At 41.0% G+C, this 19,449-nt stretch overlaps 1 protein-coding gene across 8 annotated transcripts; it reads right to left on the bottom strand.

Moving 5' to 3' along the window:
* Window positions 1-3,134: 3,134 nt before the first annotated feature.
* On the bottom strand, window positions 3,135-18,969 carry UPP1 (uridine phosphorylase 1). Of its 8 annotated transcripts, none has more exons than XR_012649718.1 (9): window positions 18,806-18,939; window positions 16,485-16,549; window positions 13,511-13,628; window positions 12,849-13,007; window positions 11,693-11,807; window positions 11,029-11,238; window positions 9,374-9,520; window positions 4,604-6,659; window positions 3,135-4,177 (listed from the first exon to the last, which is right to left on the bottom strand). XR_012649718.1 is itself a non-coding variant. In XM_075022663.1 (9 exons), exons 2-8 carry the CDS (start codon window positions 16,535-16,537, stop codon window positions 6,457-6,459), a joined length of 1,005 nt encoding a protein of 334 aa, XP_074878764.1. In that variant the 5' UTR covers window positions 16,538-16,549; window positions 18,806-18,939; the 3' UTR covers window positions 3,135-4,177; window positions 6,411-6,456. The 8 variants fall into 8 exon arrangements, 6 of the variants coding, with proteins under 6 accessions (XP_074878764.1, XP_074878768.1, XP_074878763.1 ...); XR_012649719.1 differs by having other exon boundaries at window positions 5,843-6,659; XM_075022663.1 differs by having other exon boundaries at window positions 6,411-6,659.
* Window positions 18,970-19,449: the final 480 nt, after the last annotated feature.

The raw sequence follows: 19,449 nt of genomic DNA, 5'->3' as shown, positions 1-19,449 counted from the left end.
TCTCTGAGACTTAAAAATTACTGAAGTAATCATTTAGCTTTAAAAGGGAAATGTGAAAGTCCTCAGGATATACTAAGAAAGTAGGTAGCTCAGTGTTTACGTGAATGATGTTAACCATTTTTGTACCTCTAAGGCAGGATTAATTAAGTTATGTATGAAGGTGGGTCTATTGAGTACATCCTCAGTTCTTCCATTAACCCCTGTTTCCCACTCCACTCCTCCGTCGTGGTACTGGCAAAGCACACACCTCCAGCAGTCATCAAGCACGTTACCACCTTTCTGCTTCCTCCGGTGCTGAAGAGCAGTCCCCATGCTGTGCAGCAGAGACATGTCCCCCACATCTCACCTCTCCCATCATCCCCCTGCTATGGAGCTCTCCTCATGGCATGCCCAACAGTGGCAGAGTGTAGCTGGGCAAACAACCCAAAATGAAGAACATACCTCACCAAGGGGCTCCACTTCACAGTTGGCTGGCACTTGCATAAAGGATGTTTCTGCTTTTAGTCAAGCAATGCTAAAATCCCTGTTATTTCAGAGTATGTACCCTAATTTTGCTCAGCAGGACCAAAGGCAAAATTCTGAGATAGCTGAGATGAAAATTCTGTGCACAGTTGAAGTATGCATTTTTAAGCAAATATTTGTCAATAATTGAATATTGTGAATATATGTATGGGTTCACACAGCCACTTTGGAAAGCTGGGAAGAAGAATCTATAGTGTGTGATTTGTAGGATATGATAAATTAATCAGTCAGCGTAATGAATTACAAGCAGTTATTTATCAAGGCAGCTGATACGGAAGACAGTTCCTGACTAGTATGTAAGCTAAAACAGATCACATGAACTATTTGCCAAATTATTTTGAACAAGTAATTCTGCAAAATCTCTGCTCATCTGAGTGTGTGATGTGCGTAATTTATTATGCTCTATATAACTACCTACTTATAAATGTTGCATTCTATTTTTTTAATGCTAAACAGCTTTTCATGGATACAGGAAACAACTCTTTTGTATGCAATTAGTATTCAGTGCTAATGAACTAATGACTCCTAATTTTACTATATAGGACACCAAATAGACAAACACCTTTCACCAGCTAGTTCTGTTAACTTCATTTGCCTTCAAACATCATTGTCCTTTCCTAAAAAATTCATTCTTGCCTAGTATGGTGTTCTCCAGTAGTAGACTCATTTTTTTCTAGAACAAAATTTATTAAACTAAAAGATACCTCATAAACATTCAACCAAGAACAAACCCAGCAGTGGCATTCTGGGAAATTACTTCTAAAAGTAATTTTGGAAGAAACAGGGTGTATGAGCTTGATTGTATTATTTGCAATGTTATAGAAATATGAGAAATATGAAATCAAACCATCACCCCCCGCAACAAACCCTTAGCACTAAAGAGACAATAATATTAAAAATTAAGAACACAGGCAGGAAAAGAAAATCAGTTCTGAATATTTTTGTAAAGACACATCAGCTATATTGCTGCCATCCTGGAAGCTCTTTTGAGTGATCTAGGTTTCATCAGCACCATGTCAAGCTGTACCCTGTGAAAGTACCAGCCTTAAATAGCAACTTTGTTTAGGCGTTGCCTAGTACAAAGAGCTTAAAAAATTTCAAACACAGCACAGTTGCTGGCAGGCTAAATAAACTAACTATGTTTTCAGGGCTCCTTCGCAGGGTGGCTGTAGTCAATAGCAACATCTTGAATATTGCAGGACAAATTAGAAGGTCCTACATTTCATTATGCGCTTCACTAATTCCTTCTGGAAATGAAAAAAAAAAATATGCTCAGAATCAGGTCTCCAAGTGAGGACAAGATAGTGACTGCCCTTTTCTGCTTCTGCTTAGCTTTAATCTTGGTCATATCTTAAAAGTTTACTCTTAGAATATGCAAGATACCCAAGACCACTGGGGCAGAAAAGGCAGAGAACCTTCTGCCAGCACCCATCTCTGGTTTTAAAACTTGACTGCTTTATAATATGATACCATCAACACACCGTGTCTAGCCTACAGTTTTAATATGGGCTAATTAGAGTAGGTTGGCAAGCACATTCAAAGAAACATAGTTCTATATGTTAAATAGGTTAAAGCCCAGGAGCCAAAAATACTTTTTGGTAGACAGGAATGCAGTCAAATCATGTGAGAATATGGCTGAGAATCTGGTAAACTAGCATATTTTCCTACCACCACCTACAATTTCTTTCACAAGGTTTACTGTGTGATCACAAGGCTTTCTTTTTAACATTATTAGGAGTACTACTTGTAAATATTTACATGACACAGACCTGTTTTGCAGACAAAGAGCCTGCAGGATGACATCAATTAGTAGCATCTTTCCTGGGAGACACTTCCTGTCTGCAAAGTTAGGATATGATGAAAAATGTTAGCTGTGGGCAAGGTCAAATAATAGGGTTGATTAAAATGGAGCTACACATTAAACAAACAAAACAGACCCAATCTCACAAGGAGGCCAGTGGTTTGTTTGAGCTACTAGGCAGCTCTAGGAATTTTATTCTTGTAATATGACAGACTGATAATAAACTGAAGATTTTCTCACAGTTACAAGCTCAGCACCAACAAGGAGCGTCTGGAATCAGGTTTCTGTGTCATGTAAAATCGGCTCTGTCTGTCTTTTTCTGCTGCTGCATTTTGTTGGTAGCCTAAGCATAAGCATTGCCCCTGTCAGCATTACTCTTTCTTCTATTACTGTACCACAGAGTTGCAGATTTAATGTTGCTCTGTTCAGTGACCTCCTTTCTCTTCAGGCAGAAGACTTTTTCTTAACTGTAGTTTAATTCATACTCTGGAGTACAATATTAAATGGTAATTATTTTAGAAAGAGAAAGCATGTATTTAAGTCACTCCAACTTAAAAACTGAGAAGCTTTCAGGGAAAGGAAACCGCAACATCTTGTAGCAAACTGTAACAGAGCCATCAAATCACACTACTGTGCTTTTTCGTATTCAGTTGTTGCGCACAGATCCAACCCCCAAAGCTCAGTTTACTGCTGGCAGTACTGAGCACTGCATTCAGAACGTAACTGACTGCTGATGGGCAAATCTAAAAACATTCATACTTTAGTTTCTTTCACCTATCTTGTCAATGGAAATGAAACACGTCTCTGATTGAACTGTATAAACATTTTATTTAGGAATATACTGAGATCCAGACTTGAGAAGAAAACCCAGTTCTGTGGCATATTCTTTACAATGACTTAGGAAAAATGTTAAAAAAAGATATTGCATATTACATGTGTACATTGTCAAGAAATACTGAAATTACTGAATTCTTTTGCTGTGTTTTTAAAGGACAGATAAAAACATTTATACTCTAAGCACTTCTGGAAACAGGTCATTCCAAAATATTCCTTTTCAGGATTTCTCATACCTTCCATTAAAGAAAATCCTTCTCTGAAGTATATCGAGATGCCAAAAATAAAAGCAAGCCACTAAGCAAGATACTGCACATTCTGAGTCTCTTGCAAATGTTAAAGAAATGCCTTCTGGCCTACCTTCATTATGGTCTCAACCATTTCTTTAACAAAAAGGTAGGAAGAGGCCAGAAGAACACCATGAATCACAGAACAAATCATTGGTAGAAACCACTGTTTTCTCCCTTCACACTTCCACCGTATTCATACCTTCTACCTTCCTTCTTTGCTTTTATCTTTTCTGATCTCTGGAGTAAACTGATCTCTACCAGGAGACACTGCACTATGTAATATCAAACATATATGTAATATCATATATGCTTTTAAAAATATCACCACTCCAAATCCTGATTCGTATTCTACAGAAAGAATGTGATTGGCTAATATTAAAGAATTTATTTGCATAAAAAAGGCTGTTAAATATTTTATAATTCTTTATGGCCATCTTTGTAAAACCTACAGGAAGGTAACTTCACTGCCGGATGCACACAGCTGACTCATATCTTTATCTCTCTGTCCAGTTGCAGTCACAAGGGAAAATACAATTGTTCTTATCAGGGTAAGACATTCTGGCAAGTTTCCTCTGAAGCTAAAAAAAGTATTTTATTGCATGTAAGATGTGTCTATAGAGCACCCTCTTGCATTAGGAATACAGCATTACAGGATGATGACCAGTAGAAACGGGATACTTGGTCTCCTTTGAATTCTAACTTTAAGTTGTCATACATCCCTTTACTCCATCTGTTAAAAAAGCACAGAAGAAAAATATTTTAGCAGAAAGAAAAGTACAACGTCCTAAGGAACAGTGGGAAGGGGAAAGGACATATTGGCAAAAAGTGTACAGCTGAAATCTTCCAGGGGTTTGTGCTGGGGTCTTGTGTATTGATTTAATGGAATAGTTGCATCACTCCATGAATGCTTGAACCTTAGCTCCAACTCAGCCAGGCCACAATGCTCATTATATTTCAGCATGTAGCACGTAAGAGTTTTCATATTAGTTATCAAAATAGAAGTGCTTACTTTATGTGACTGTAAATATAAAAGTTCTGCAGTTTCTATTGACAGCTGACACTGTTAAATGATTTAAGAACTTACTCTTTTAACTAATTTCCAGATTCTTGCTGTCCTTCCTTTAAGAAGAAAAATCACACCATTTTGGATTCATACCTCCAGGACAACTGCAGTAATATGCTTCCCCGAAGCGTCACAGAGCCACATAAGGTGGGTTTTTTTTTCTTGTCTCCTCTTTAGGTAATTCATAGTAGTTATTTCTTTACAACAGCAAACTGTCTCCTCCAAACCCATACTGGTCAATTTGGTATAAGCTTTTCTTCAGCCTAGAGTGCAGCATGTTGCTTCTTAAGTGCTCTCCTTTTTATCTCCTTGTCACTCTTCTGGGAACAGGAGGTTGCAGAGCAAGAATGTGCTTCGTTGCACGTTTCACAAGGGACCTAACGGCTTTCTGCAATGCCCAGGCAAGCACTAAACACAGTTAAGCACAGCTTTTTTTTTTTTTTTTTTTTTAATAAGGGAGGAACAGTTCAAACAAAATGTGGAGCCATTCCTACCTGACTCCTTCCCTTAGGCTTCAGGAAAAAAAGGCTTTCTCTGAAAACTTAGATTCATTGTATATCCTTGGCACAAACGAGAAAATGTGTTTTTAAAATTAAAGGAAGACTAAATCAGTAAATTAAAAAAGAATCTAGTATTTTTATCTGTTCTCCAGTTGAAAATTCATCAAATTTAAGGAGACTAATCCTCATTGGCAGTTGCCTATTCACAAGCATCATGCCTTCCTTTTTTAATGTTTTCATCACATTGCTTGCGGTTTCTGCCACATCTTCGTGAATGTGCCTACTACTACCTCACTCCCTCTTCGATCTAACTCTTATGCTTGTTAACAGTGTTGCAGACTGCAATCCTTGAAAAGAAAATCTCATTTAGCTGGCTCAGTGACAGCTGTTCTCAGAGTTTATTTAGACCCTTTTGACCTATGACTCTATATTGGATTTGTGTGGCAAGGTTTTGGTAGCAGGGGGATTACAGGGGTGGCTTCTGTGAGAAGCTGCTGAAAGCTTCCCCTACGTCCAACAGAGCCAATGCCAGCCAGTTCCAAGACGGACCTGCTGCTGGCCAAGGCCAAGCCCATCAGGGACAGTGGTACTGCCTCTGGGATAACATATTTAAGGAGAAAAAAGTTGTGGTGGCACAGAAACTGCAGCTGGAGAGAGGAGTGAGAATGTGTGAGAGAATCAACCCTGCAGACCCCCAGGTCAGTGCAGAAGGAGGGGAGGAGGTGCTCCAGGTGCCAGAGCAGAGATTCCCCTGCAGCCCATGGGGAAGACCATGGTGAGGCAGGTTGTCCCCCTGCAGCCCGTGAAGGTCCACGGTGGAGCAAATACCCACCTGCGGTCCATGGAGGACCCCATGCCAGAGCAGGTGGGTGCCTGAAAGAGGCTGTGACCCCGTGGGAAGCCCGCACTGCAGCAGGCTCCTGGCAGGACCTGTGGCTCCGTGGAGAGAGGAGCCTGCGCTGGAACAGGTTTGCTGGCAGGACTTGTGACGCCGCGGGGAACCCACGCTGGAGTGGTCTGTGCCTGAAGGACTGCAGCCTGTGGGAAGGACCCGCACTGGAGCAGTTTGTGCCTGAAGGACTGCACCCCATGGGAGGGACCCACGCTGGAGCAGTTTGTGAACTGCAGCCTGTGGCATGGACCCACATGGAGAAGTTCATGAAGTACTGTCTCCCGTGAGAGGGACCCCATGCTGGAGCAAGGGAAGAGTGAGGAGTCCTCCTCCTGAAGAGGAAGGAGTGGCAGAGACAACATGTGATGAACTGACTCCAACCCCCATTCCCTGTCCCCCTGTGCTGGTGGGGGGAGGAGGTAGAGAACCGTGAGTGAAGCTGTGCCTGGGAAGAAGGGAGGGGTTGGGGGGAAAGGTGTTTTAAGATTTTGGTTTTATTTCTCATTACCCTACTCTGGTTTGGTTGGCAAAAAATTAAGTTAATTTTCTTTATGTCAAGTCTGTTTTGCCCATGACGGTAATTGGTGAGTGATCCTCTCTCTGTCCTTATCTTGACCCACGAGCCTTTCGTTATATTTTTCTCTCCCCTGCCCAGCTGAGGAGGGGGAAGTGATAGACCAGCTTTGGTGGGCACCTGGTGTTTGGTGTTCAGCCAGGGTCAATCCACTACAGACTCCTGCTAGGACTGGATCCTCCACTGCAGTAGAAGAGGGAGAAAAAAAAAAAATATAAACACATTTTTCTTTAGCTGACCACGTATTTATATTCTAACCACAGCAGCAAAGCAGCAATTGAGTACGATTTTAAAAGGCCCCAAATGCTAGGCCAGTGGTAGTAGAAAAAAAATTGGAGAAATGGTTTTGATGTCATGGTACAGTCAATAAGTATTCTCCAGTTCATCAGAAGTACTGGGAACCATTGCAACAGTGAGTGTTGTGCCGTGAAGACATGGAGATGAAAACCAATTTAAAAAGAAACAAAGTAAAAAGGAAAAAAAAACAAACTACCATAATGCAGTGCCATGAACATGCTGTGCATCTCCTGAATGCCTTTGGTTCCTCTTCAGTAAACAGGAGCCTTGATTCAGCAAGATTTCAAGTTCTTCGATGCAAAATTACTTAACGCATAAATGTTTCCTGGGTATCGATTCAATCATACAGTTAAAATGGGATATGAATGACCTTGTTGGATCAATATCTAGGAAGTATAGATCTGTAACAGCTCAGTGTCAAGCCTTAATGTTTAGAAAATTCAGTCCCACACTTTGCAATTTCATGAAATTTTAATATATGAAAATAGTATTGTTTATTTGTCAAAGTTCGCAAAAAATAAACTGCATTCACTTTAAGTTTTCTTTACAAGTGAAGCAACAAAGACAAATATAACTTATATAATTTTTTGTAGCAACAAGAAATAGAATAGCATTCTTAAGTTAATTTTAAGTTGGTGGTTTGCAAGTATTTGGCAATAAAGTTTGATTTTCTTCCTAGTTTTTCTTTTATCGCAGGGATAAATAAGGCTTTTTCATATATTATAGCAGGCTTGTCCTTCACAACAGATCCACTTTCCAAATCACAGAAAAGTGAATTCAGCACATTCAGTTGCCAAAGGACACTGACAAAAATGATTAGCTTCCACAGACACACAGAATGCTGTAAGGTATTCTGAGGCAAAAGACCTTAAATGCACAGAAGTCATGACCATGACCTCAGCTGTGCAAAAGCCTTCTGCTTCTATAAAACAAAGGTGGATATTTCATACTTTCCCAAGACTTTTCTTAATGAAATATCCCACTAACTTCTGTGGCCTCTGCTGATACTCCACAAGTACATCATGTGAGCTACTAATCTGGTCCCCCTCAAGCCGATTCAGAAGAGTGACACACACTACAGCAGCTAGAAATTAAAAGACAGCATTAGTTAGGAATGATATTCTGGCACTTCTGCAGTCCAGAAACATAAACATTTGAACAAACAGCTAGAAGATTAGAAATATGAGAGAAAACAAACCCCCAAAAATGGTGCACAGTACCATAAAATGCAAGGGGACTAGCGTGCTATGGATGACATAAACAAAGGTACGAACAGTTTAAGACAACTGATCGCTACAGTAATAAAGCAAGAGCTCTCAGGCAGCTGCAGATACTTACTCTTGGATCATGATCCTTATGTTTTTCTGGATAGGAATTATATTTCTCAAGTACCCAGGACTTGACTGGTAGGAAGTTATCAGAAAGACTGCTCTAGCAAATGTAGTTACAGCCCTCCACTATCTACCTTATAGTCAACTCGAATCCCTGTGCTGTAGATGCCACCCGTTGGGAACCAGCAGATGAGCTGCTTCGACATTCATGGATGCGGAGCACTGGAAGTGCATGAGGATCTGATGGGGAGCACTGGAAGTGCATGAAGATCTCATGGATCACCTCAGGCTCACCTGCTGCCTTTTGGTAATCAGAGTCCAAAGGTAAAATCCCTCCTTTCACTCAAGCTGAGCTCTACCATCACTCTTCTGTATCTGGGGCTTCTGCTAGTGACAATTTGCAGAGCACAAGCAGTAATACGCATTACAGACCTACAAAGTAGAGACAGCAAAAGGGGCCAGGCTCCCTAATGCCTCAGGGATAGCATGGGTTGGGTTTTCAATCACTCTCAAGTCAGTAAGAACTGAGGATGTTTGATATAACTGTTGGCCTTTTTGCTCATTTTTCTTCACTTCATCTTTCTTGAGTTTAAAGAAGTTTGAGAAACATCAGTGTTTTAAATTGGCAAATTACTTGCCAAGTAAAGTGAGAGACTATAGTTAACATGGTCAGTAGAAAGGCACTGTATTACATTATTTGTAGCGCTTTTTTTTTTTTCCCTAATCTTTACTGAAAATTAGCTAGCTTCTGTAAAAAAAATTTAAAAACTTGTTTTATGATTAGGAATGGTTTATTCATGATGCTAGTAAAAATCTCCCAAGTGTTTAAGAATTAAAGCCGTAAGTCTACACAAAATATTTATATTTTCAATTTGATATGAAAGTATAGAAAGTGATTATAGTTTTATATACATGAGAATCACCTGATTGCTTAAATTAACTAGTTGCTTCCCGTAAACTTAAAAAACTAATCAAAGAAAACAAATTAATGCTATAGGGTAATTAGGTACTTCAATGATTTATGTGCTTGCCACAGGCTGGAATAGCAAACAACAGGACTAAACCGTATAAGAACTACGTGACAAAGTTTGCAAATTTTTGAATACATATGACACAAATCAAACAATCATAGCAACAGAACTATAACCTTCTGCATATAAAAAAAACCAGTTATAGTATGTTAAGACCTCATTTGCAGTTTTACCACAACCCTGCTGCAACGCGGAAAACTTCCTACAGCTTGAATAAAGTGATTTTAAGTTAGTTTACCTTTGACACCGCTGAGATTACACATTGCCGCAAACACAGAAGACTCCATCTCTATGTTTCTGACACCAGAATCATAAGCTTCCTTCAAATATTGCAGTTTCTCTTCTTCATTATATAAGCAGATTGCACCATCCAACCTGCCCTGTCCTACAAAGTAATTTTGCAGAAATTTTCAGCGATGAAGTCACAGAACAAATTCAGTTTCTAAAACGCTCAATTACTGTAGTTTCCCCTATACAGTGTCCAGCTTTTACTACCGCTCTTTATTTTCATGCACAAGACAAATAGGACAAAGTGATTCTTAGCTATCGCTAGAGCTTCTACATATTACTTCTATTTTTTGTAATGTGAATCACGGTAATTTAATTGGTCTTCTCCAGCTTAAATTCTCAAATTCATAAATGGGAAAATGTAAGTAGTAGTTTCCTGCATGTGGGGCATGTGTCAAAATTCAGCAACAAACTTTAAGCTGTATGGAAGTGCTGCATTTTTTCTATGTATAATCATTGTCTAGAAAAACTGCCAGGCTTGAAAATGCCTTCCTGATACTATCTTGAAAGGATGAACATTTTATTACTTAAAGACTCTCTAAGGTAAGAGATGAAGAGTCTCTTAAGCTAACTAGGTAATACTATTAACATTTTTTGAGAAAATTAGTGTATTCAAATTATTCAAGACTAACACCTAGAGATAAAATGGCAGCAGGTTATGTACAGTAAAGTTAAATTGCAGTCTTTTACTCGGTATCTTCTTGTTTTCAGGAGATGTAGTCCTAAATGAATATCCTTGAGCCTGTTCTCAGTTTTTTGCTGTATGAGTTGAAAACATTCCTGACATTTTTATTTAATGTAGCTTGCACCTGTGGTTGGTGTCTGAGGAGATACACAAACTGACAGTATCTGCTTCTGACCAAGCTTGAGCATTATGCAGACCACATGTTCCCCTCTGCATTGCACCCTTTGTCACCTATCCACTAACAGCTACAGAAAGTCGTATCAGGTGCCACTACACTCTGTTCTCGCGAGATTTGAAAGATGTCTGTGAATAGACTTGGGAGATCAGAAAAGCACCTGAATGTCTATATGTTTATCCAAAGTAAGCCTTGGAGGTTTGCCTCTGCTATGTAGCAGCCTTGACACAACTCAGCAAAATAATATCTTCAGTTGTCTGATCACTGCTTTGCTCAAAATGTGCATGGGAAACAAGTTCTGACACTTCTATTAGAAAAGATTTACTTTAGATACTTAACCAGTGGGAAAAAAAACCAAAACAAAACAAAAAACAAAACCAGCCACAAATAATTCTCACTCCTGTAATCCTCTAGGATGCATCAGTAAATCACAGAAATTTTGTGACAAACATACCTAACTGATGAGTATGTGAAAAGTGTATAGTAGACTATATGTATTTGAGAGGATCTATTAGAGCTGTGGGGAAATAAACCTTCACAAAATGAGAAGTTCAATACAGCAAACTGCCAAGCACAATGCTTGATTTTACATGTATGAAAAATAGGTTAATTACAGCTGACAAGACAACTTGAAGTAGGGAATGCCTTCTGTTCGGTGAACTGGAACATTAATGTTAAAATATTATTCAGTATTTATCTATTGCCGCTTACCAATATACTTCTGTTAGTCTGTCACCAGCCTTACCTTCATAGAAATCCAAAGTGCACATAGTGTTTCCAATGACTGTATTGAACTGACCGATTTCTTTACTGCACTCCATCAGTTCCTTAGCTAGCTGTTCATCTAGGTTTGTACTGCGAATTACAGTCTTTCCCAGAATAACCTGTTCAAACTGAGGTTTGAAGGTGGCATCTACAGATTGCCTAGTTATAACCACTGAGCCTGGCTCCAGACCTGCAGTAAAAAGAAATAGGTATAGCTTCACAATGTAGTTAATGCTTTGTTTCCACACACATAAACCATACATCTTGACCCAGACCTGCTTCTTTTAAAGGTGGCAATTTTGCCCCTGACTTCACTGAGATATTTTTTTTTTTGTGCATGCCTAGCTGCTTCAGTTTATTATTACAATAATTTCTGAAAGAATGAAATTTTTCCTTTTTCATTATATATTCTTTCTTATCTCATACTTTTCATACAGGACAGGAATGTCCTTCTCCTCCCAGTGTCAGATGACTTAAGTACATTTTCTCTATCCAAATGCAGATACTGTCTTTTCTTTCAAAATTACAGAAGCAAAACGATTCATCTCCTGTGTTCTGACCATCAATGACTTGCAGAGAGATGCTTTACTCTCCTACAAAGATGCTTTGGTTTGAAGAAAAAAAGAAATCAAGAGGGGAGATACCTATTCCACCAGAGGTGCCAATGCGAACAATGGTTATGTTGGAACACTTGGCATGATACAACAGTTTGATCAGCTCGTGCAACATGATTGAAATAGAAGGAATGCCCATACCATGCTGAAATGAAAGCAGAAATTCATATTCAACATTCACATAGACAATGCAAAATATATACAGAAGAACATGCCGGACAATATCTCCTTCCTGATTTTTTTTTTCCCAATTGTCACCTAACTCACTCCCACAAAAATCCTAACCTATGGGCCTACTGAAAGGCTACTGCAGGTAAACAGAAAGATTCCCACTGGCTTTGGCAGACTATGGATGAAGTACAATATTTCTAAAAATCATGAATTATAAAATATTTACATTCTCAAGAGTATATAGTCCTTTCCTAATAGTTGACAAATATAGAATCTTCATCACAGAACTTTTCTTAAACACAAGAAAAACCCCATGCTGATTTTTTTACCAACCTGAAGTGCTAGTGAACAGTTAGGCTAAATTTTTTCAAAAGACAGACATTGTGGTTTAGTCACAAAGTTCAGCAAATACAAGTCCACCTTAATTTGCATGATAATGTGATAATTACAACTCAAAAGAAAGGGTGCAGAATGATACTACAGTTACGCAATTGCAACTGAAGTATGTAATCGTATCTACAAATTAAAGGTAAGAAGTTTTAAAATGCATACATGAGTTAGTAGCAAAAGTTTCATGGAATGCTACTCTTAAGTTATGTTAGCACATTTGACAATGCCACTGCAGATACGTAGCTCTGGATGATACAGCCATTTTTTCCAATATCCCATATGCATCAAGTGCCCTTTTTCCCCCACTATTCAGCATACAGAACAGGGATGAGGCAACAGTGAGTCTGCTCAAAAAATTTATAAGGCCATTCCTGTAACACCTCAGTGGTACACTGAGGAAAAAGGAGGCAAGAAAGGAATTAAAGTCTCAGAGGTTTGCCCTCTTACAAAAAAGGGCTAAAAAGGAATTCTTAATTAGTTGACTGAACTATTTTGATCATGGCTGATACAAACTTAAAAACCTGATTCCAACTACTAAGTTTTTAAAATAAATGTGCATTCATATTTTCTACTTTGAACAGCATCATTGAACTGTGTCCCATATCTGATTAAGTGAGGTACTTACACTGACTGACAAAACAGGTCCCACTTTGTACATTGCGTAACGGTCAGTTCCCGCACAGATGTTAGGATAGTCACAACCAGGGCTCCCAAGCCCCAGTTCTTCAGCTATGTAGGCAATAAAAGCTCTCATCCGTGAAGGACTTCCTCCAACACATACAAACTGGGGTGGACAGTATTCCACAAAACAAAATCAATTGCATGATTCAGCATATCAAAACACATGCAAAGATCAACATGAGGGTGCAAACACCTTCAGTTAACCCAAAGGTATTCCTAGATGTGGCTTTTCTCATAATCATTCTAGAAGGCCATGAAGAAAATTTATGGGAAAAAACCCAAAACCTTCTACATAACACTCAAATGCTTTCATGCTTTTTAAATGAGTAAAAGATAGATATTGGCTTGAAGGCGCCCCAAAAGGGAGTTCTACCTGAATAGAGACTGTAGCATTTGCCTTTTTACTGGATGAAAAGAGACAGTCAGAAACAACTATCCCCAATTTTGCTTGATATTGACAGTGACAAGAACCCACAAAATCTTATCCCCTTTCCACTCATTCCTCAACTGGTGGCCTGCTGACACATTTAGTCTTATTCTGAAGACACTACACTTCCACCTTCTGCAGAAAAGCTTAGGCTGGCTGAATGAAATGAAGCATCTTACCTTTACATCTCCAAACAATGCTGGAAAATCATGGGTACCAGTCCCAAGTGCAAAATGGTACAGGATGTCTTCTTTCATTTTCTCCAGGTGAGGGTTGCAGAGGTGAATAAAATTCTCTCTGCCAGGACAGCAACATTGTGAAACATATAGAGTATATACAAACTCCTACATGGAATAGATGATAATTTTGCAAAGTCAAACAGTAAAAGTTGGGAAATGCCACACCTAAGTATGCCTGCACTACCTTATTTTGGTTCCTCATGCATTACATTAAGGAAATCCTAAATTTCACAATCACCTTACATCTCATAACAAATCACATACCATATTTAACATTCCATTTATTGCACAGGATGAAATTACTAAAGAAAAGCCCAGATGGTAGCATGCATTTGCAACAGTGTGACTTTTACCTTAAAAAATATTAAAGTTGTGAACCAGGGTGGGTCTTTATGGTGAGCAGAACAATGGGAGCAGGACCAGGGAATATTCAATAGACTGCCTTACTACATAGACAATCCATAGCAAAGCTGAAAAGCAAACTCGACCTCTGTGTTTTGACTGACCCTCCTAACCACCTGAGAAGGGTGGGAAGATTTGGGCTTTACAGACAGGCCCAAAGGGGATTTCTGGCAGTTTGGCTCACTGTAACTCTGTGTCATCCAGCCAGGAGGAGAAAACTCTACAGCATGAGACTGGTAACAAGAATACAGAGGACCTGAAACAGGAGAGAAAAGAGGCAAATGGAAATCTGAAGCAAAGAAAAAACCATTGAAGAGAAAAAAAATGCAAGAAAAAGGGAAAGACAGGAAGAGGTAAAAAGAATTTACTTCCTCTTAAATTGGTTCCTGTAAGGACGTGGTACAGCTTAAAAAAAAAAAATATCTTTCTGAAGAACCAGGAAACTACAAGACAAGGAGGGAAAACTGAGCTACTTAGCATGTGGGATTGCCTTCATGGAAAATTGGGTAGTGGACTAACTAAGCAAGCTGAATGATTCATAAAATGTCTGCCTTCTGTGCTTGATGTTTTAAGTTCAATTGAAACAGGTAGGAACAACTAGTCGATAATCACAAGGTTAAGCAAAATACTAGCCAATACTTCAGAGTAGTTTCTGAGAGATGAAGTCAAGCAATAAATATCTTCCAGACACAAAATGACTTAATAGCTTAATGAAGGCTCACTGCAGTCATAGCATGGCTCAGCAAATTCAAACTGCTTTGTCAGAGGAGACAAACAAAAGAGTTTGCCTGGAGTTTATGCAAAAAATTGTTAAGACCTTGCAGGAACAACTCTGAAACCTAAACATAGGTGTTTAGCACTATTTTAGATGTTTTAGGTTATCCTGCCTGTCTTCTAATGCCTCTCCAGGAGGCCAGTGCTATTCTGTAGGTCCTATGTCCTATCTGTCAGTCCTGAGCAGGATGTATTGGTTACCTTTAGGAGCCTAAAGTGGCCTAGATGCCCATACTGAGGTCACTGAACTGTTCCTCAGAAAGCAAAGAAAATAGTTACAACCCCAATAATCTATCAATTGTTTCTGTTCTTGAAATTCTCTCTCTAATGCCACTAACTATTCAGCAGCAGCTGCACAGCCAAAGAGGTATCATCCCAATCCACCCTATTTGTTCCTGCCCACCACAGACTACCACCTTCAGTAACTGAAAAAGCAGCCCAACAAAGCAGATGGTTCATTCACCCCTTCAGTAGTAATTCCTTTCCACCTCCCATGTGCCCCATTTGCCCCTCTTCATACAAATCCCACCCCAGGTGGAACCAAAGGCTTTGGTTGCCTTTCTTCTTCCCTCCAGGAGACCTGTTTGACTCCTGGAGAAATAAAGAGCAGGTTTATGGCTCTTCAGAAAGGCACAGACAGCCCAGGAATTTGCCAGCTCACATGAGCAGAATTCCCAGACTGCCTTCTCTGTATTATTCCTGTTCGGTTTTGTGGGACTCTCTACCCATATTTAATGGGTCACTTACTAATGCAGATGAAATAGCTGGCTGTGCTGATGTTTATTGGAATGGCTTTTACATACAAGTAGGATATGATTTGAAATCACTTCACAATTTGTTCTCAGGCAAGCAAAAAATATTTCCTTCTTTACAAGAATACCAGCAATAAAAGCTTGTCTCCGGGAAATAAATTGGGAAAAGGCGAGGCCTCTATTAAAAGTACAGGAAAATTCATGTGGTATGTGCCAACACCACTGTCCTCATGCCTGGCCTAAATACAGCTTCCTTCCTCAGCAGTGTCTGTATTTTACCTTTTTTATCTCATACCCTACCAGCAACACTCTTCAACGCACCATGTCACTGCAGCTAGGGCTGTTACTAACTTGTACTTGTTATCTGCCCATCCAGATCTAACTGCAGACTTGGACCCTGGAGTAAAATGGGCAATAAAAGTAAGCATATTACTATGTGTACATTGGACAAATGCCATGGATTTACAGTAGAGGCAAAGGTGCCTGATAAAAATCTTTGGCCTGTAACTCTAAGGAGCAGACAATTTATTCCTCTCACACTGTTGTAAAGCACCTACGGCTTCCGGACGTTTAAACAAAACATGTATGTCTGACAACTAAACATGTATGGTTTTACTAAAATAAGCTTAAACTAAGGATTAGAGAAACAGATTGAAATATTTCTTCAAACTCCTCAAGCAGGTACATCTGGCCATATGCAGTAACCGAAGTCAACATTTCAACAGCTCACTGGATTAAAAACAACAACAACAAAAAAACATCACTTACGCTTTGAAAAATTAACTGTCGTGATCAATGAAAATGGCTAGCCAGCAAAGCCCTCTGTGTAGTTGTGGTTAAAGCAGATAAAGACTCCATTTCTCGTACTTGATGTTATAATCAATACTTGTATCATAAACTTTATCTTAAACTAAACAAGTGTGTAATGAGTTTGGGGAGGAAAGTAAGTGTAGACTTTGACAAGATAATTCATTTCTGAATCATACCTTGAAGACTGTTCATCATCAGTTTTCTTCTCATTTGAGACACCAGGAGCCATGTATGCTTATACCTAGAATTATATTTTAAAAATTAGATGTAAGTGCATCGGCATAGTCCCATCTGTAAAGCTAGCATCATTAACAGTGACAGAAACTTTCTATTTAGATGATACTGTCATGAATATTAAAAACCCAAAATAATCCAGCCACACTACAGCTTTTGTAACTGTAGCAAAATGAGCATCTCCATTTTTTTATGGCTGAGCATCACCACTTTCAAACCACCAAAGCCCAAACTAATCCCTTGCTAATGTAACCCCCATCTCAGAACGAATTCTGTTCTGTGGTATAAGCAACACCTGGCTCATGGGCCAGAGAGAGGTAAGTCTCATAGCTAACTAAGTAATCCTCTTTCTTCCATACCTCCCACAGCGACAGTGACTGCTGAACTAGCTAGCTTTAGCCTCCTTTCACCTCTGACTCCAGAAGGTCATTTCTAACTGTCATACGCCTGAAACCTGAGTCCAGGAAGCATCTTACTCATAACATCCTCTTCATTGAACTCCTCCTAATGGCCTTAGGAGCATTTCTATCTGGCCCAGCCTAAGAGCAAGGAAGACTAAACCAAACATGTCTCCAAAAGTCACAGCACTCTAGTTTATCATCTATCTTGAATATCTTTTTTCCTAATTCATTACCCTAACCTATATGAAAACCCTTCTCCTTTCTGCATTCAACTTTACATTTAAATAGACAGAATTATAATTATAAAATGATTCATTTGTTATTATTTTCAGAAGCAACTACGGCTACGTGCTGAAGTTGGTACTTAGCCCTTACAGAAAGTACTGAATCACAAAGTTTTGTTCTACCCTCCCTTACAAAGCGCGTGACAGCACATAGATTATAATAGAGACAGGATTGTAATCCTTAAAAACCTCAGGATCACACTACAAGGAAATAGAAAGAAATCAGTCCTGCAATAGAATTACGTAATACAAGAATTTTGAAAGACCTGAAGAACCAAATGAAATAAACCTTAACTCTGCCTGTTAAGAGCCACTGAATAATGGAAATGTATTAAAATTTATAAGGACGATCAGTTTTCTTCATTTAAAATATTACCCTTTATTACATAGGCCTAAACTTCCTATGCACTAGATTCACTAAATGTATACTAGAATCTCTGCTCAAGGAGGTAAAGTACTAAAGTCGCATTTAGAATCAGTTATGGTTGTATGATAAGAGTCAGTTACTACAGGGTATCACTATTTTATCACGTACATTGTGGGAAAAATGCGTAATTTGTTCCAAGAAAACTACAGTGCCATGACTCCTAATAACTAGGAGTTGGAAAAGAAGGAAAAGAAACAGCAAAGTTATTTTTATGTACCTAGATGACAAATGGCTGCATATAAATGGAGGAAATTCATTCAGCTGCTGTTCACAGTGCTAAGCAACCACATCATTTCTAACAGTGTTCTTGGTTCTGTGATCCCCTAAGTAATGACGTACTTCAAAAAACTGAGAACAAAGTTCTGACAGTCCAAAGGTCCAGAATAACCTCTCCAACAGCACCCAGCCGGAGATGCCTTGGCAAGAATAGAAGAAAGGATCAAGCAGAAAGCCATTTTGCCGCGGCAGACCCTTTCAGCAATCAGGTAGTAGCTGACAGGCAGCCAATTAATATAAAGCCACAAAATTCCCACGCTACCTGAACAAACGGAAATTTTTATAGCTACATCCAAATTTTCAGCAGCCCTCCTCAGCCAAAGTTAAACCCAACGTTCAAGAATAAAGGGCTCAAGAAAGCGCGCGGCCCACTTCAACGTGCGCGCAAATCCTCCGACCGATGTTTGTTTTAAAACCAAGCTCTAGTTCGGTGTCGGCCCATCATCAGAAAGAGCGGAGCCATTGCAGAGCCGACGTTTAGACGGCCGCTTCCCTCTCGAGGCTGTACAAACAACGACAGCTCGCTCACGACGCACATCACTGCCAGACAACGCCCTCGCCTCCGCGGACGGAGGAGCCTGCGGGCGGCTCCCATCGCTCTACGCTCGGAAACGGCGGCACGGCCGCAGCCCCCGCGTCCGACGAGACCTCCGCCTCCGCGGTCCCTCCCGCGGCCCGCGACGAGCGCTCCCCCCGGCCCCCCGCTCCCCCACCCGGCGGCAGCCCGGTGTACCGCCGCTGCCCCCCCGCGGGGCTTTCGCCGCCCGAGGCTGCCGCTGCCGGGAGGCGCTGCGGGCCCGGCGGCCCGGAGAGGACCGCGAGCTGCAGGCGGGCGCCGCGCTGCCGGCCGGCGGCTGGCGGAGCTCAGCCCTTACCGGCAGCGGCGGGAACCAGGAAGGGCCTCTCGCTGCACCCGGACGAACTGCGCGGCGGCGGCGGCCGAGCCGCTTCCCGGCCGCGGCGGGCGGGCACCGCCCCGCTCCGCCCCGGCCGGGGGCCCGCGGCACCGGGCGCCGTTAACTCCCTGCGCGCCGGCGGCACGGCCGCCCCGGGCGGGAGCGCAGCGGCGAGGGTCGGGGGTGCCCGCGGCGGCGGCGCCTGCGGGGCGGCCGGCCCGGCTGCACGGAAGCCGGCGGCTGGCGGCGAGCACACGGCGGGGGCCGCGGGCGCCGGTAAGGGATGCGCGGCGGTGCGGGAGGGAGGCGAGGAGATGCAGGCGCCGGTCTCCTGCCGCTCCGCGGGATATCCGCCGCCAGGCTGCGAGTTTTCGGAATGGTCCTACAGTATAAATACGTAAACGCGTGTTGGCACCCTGAGGGTTGCAGAGTCGGGTTAGGTCGTATGGACGCCAATATCCAAATCTGTCTTTGTAAACGTACGTTCGTACAGACCGTCTTTAAGTGCGCTTCTTTTCCCAGCATTTTGGCATGGCGGAGCAAGGTGGTGAGAAAAGAGCACAGGTGACTGCTGCTAATGGGATAGACTGTTTCAGTTGGAAGGGACCTACAACGATCATCTG

This window comes from Buteo buteo, chromosome 3, assembly GCF_964188355.1.
Source record: "Buteo buteo chromosome 3, bButBut1.hap1.1, whole genome shotgun sequence".
NCBI classification, from domain to species: domain Eukaryota; kingdom Metazoa; phylum Chordata; class Aves; order Accipitriformes; family Accipitridae; genus Buteo; species Buteo buteo.
Note: the sequence above shows the minus strand (reverse complement) of the source record. Positions and strands in the feature narration are given on the sequence as shown.

What these genes read in the sequence shown, in the direction of transcription:
- UPP1 (XM_075022663.1), bottom strand. Translation starts at nt 16,537, where the DNA reads ATGGCTCCTGGTGTCTCAAATGAGAAGAAAACTGATGATGAACAGTCT. An exon ending in CATTGTTTGGAGATGTAAAG is followed by an intron (nt 13,008 to 13,510) that starts GTAAGATGCTTC and finishes TGTCCACCCCAG; the next exon opens with TTTGTATGTGTTGGAGGAAG. An exon ending in TGGCACCTCTGGTGGAATAG is followed by an intron (nt 11,239 to 11,692) that starts GTATCTCCCCTC and finishes TTTTTACTGCAG; the next exon opens with GTCTGGAGCCAGGCTCAGTG.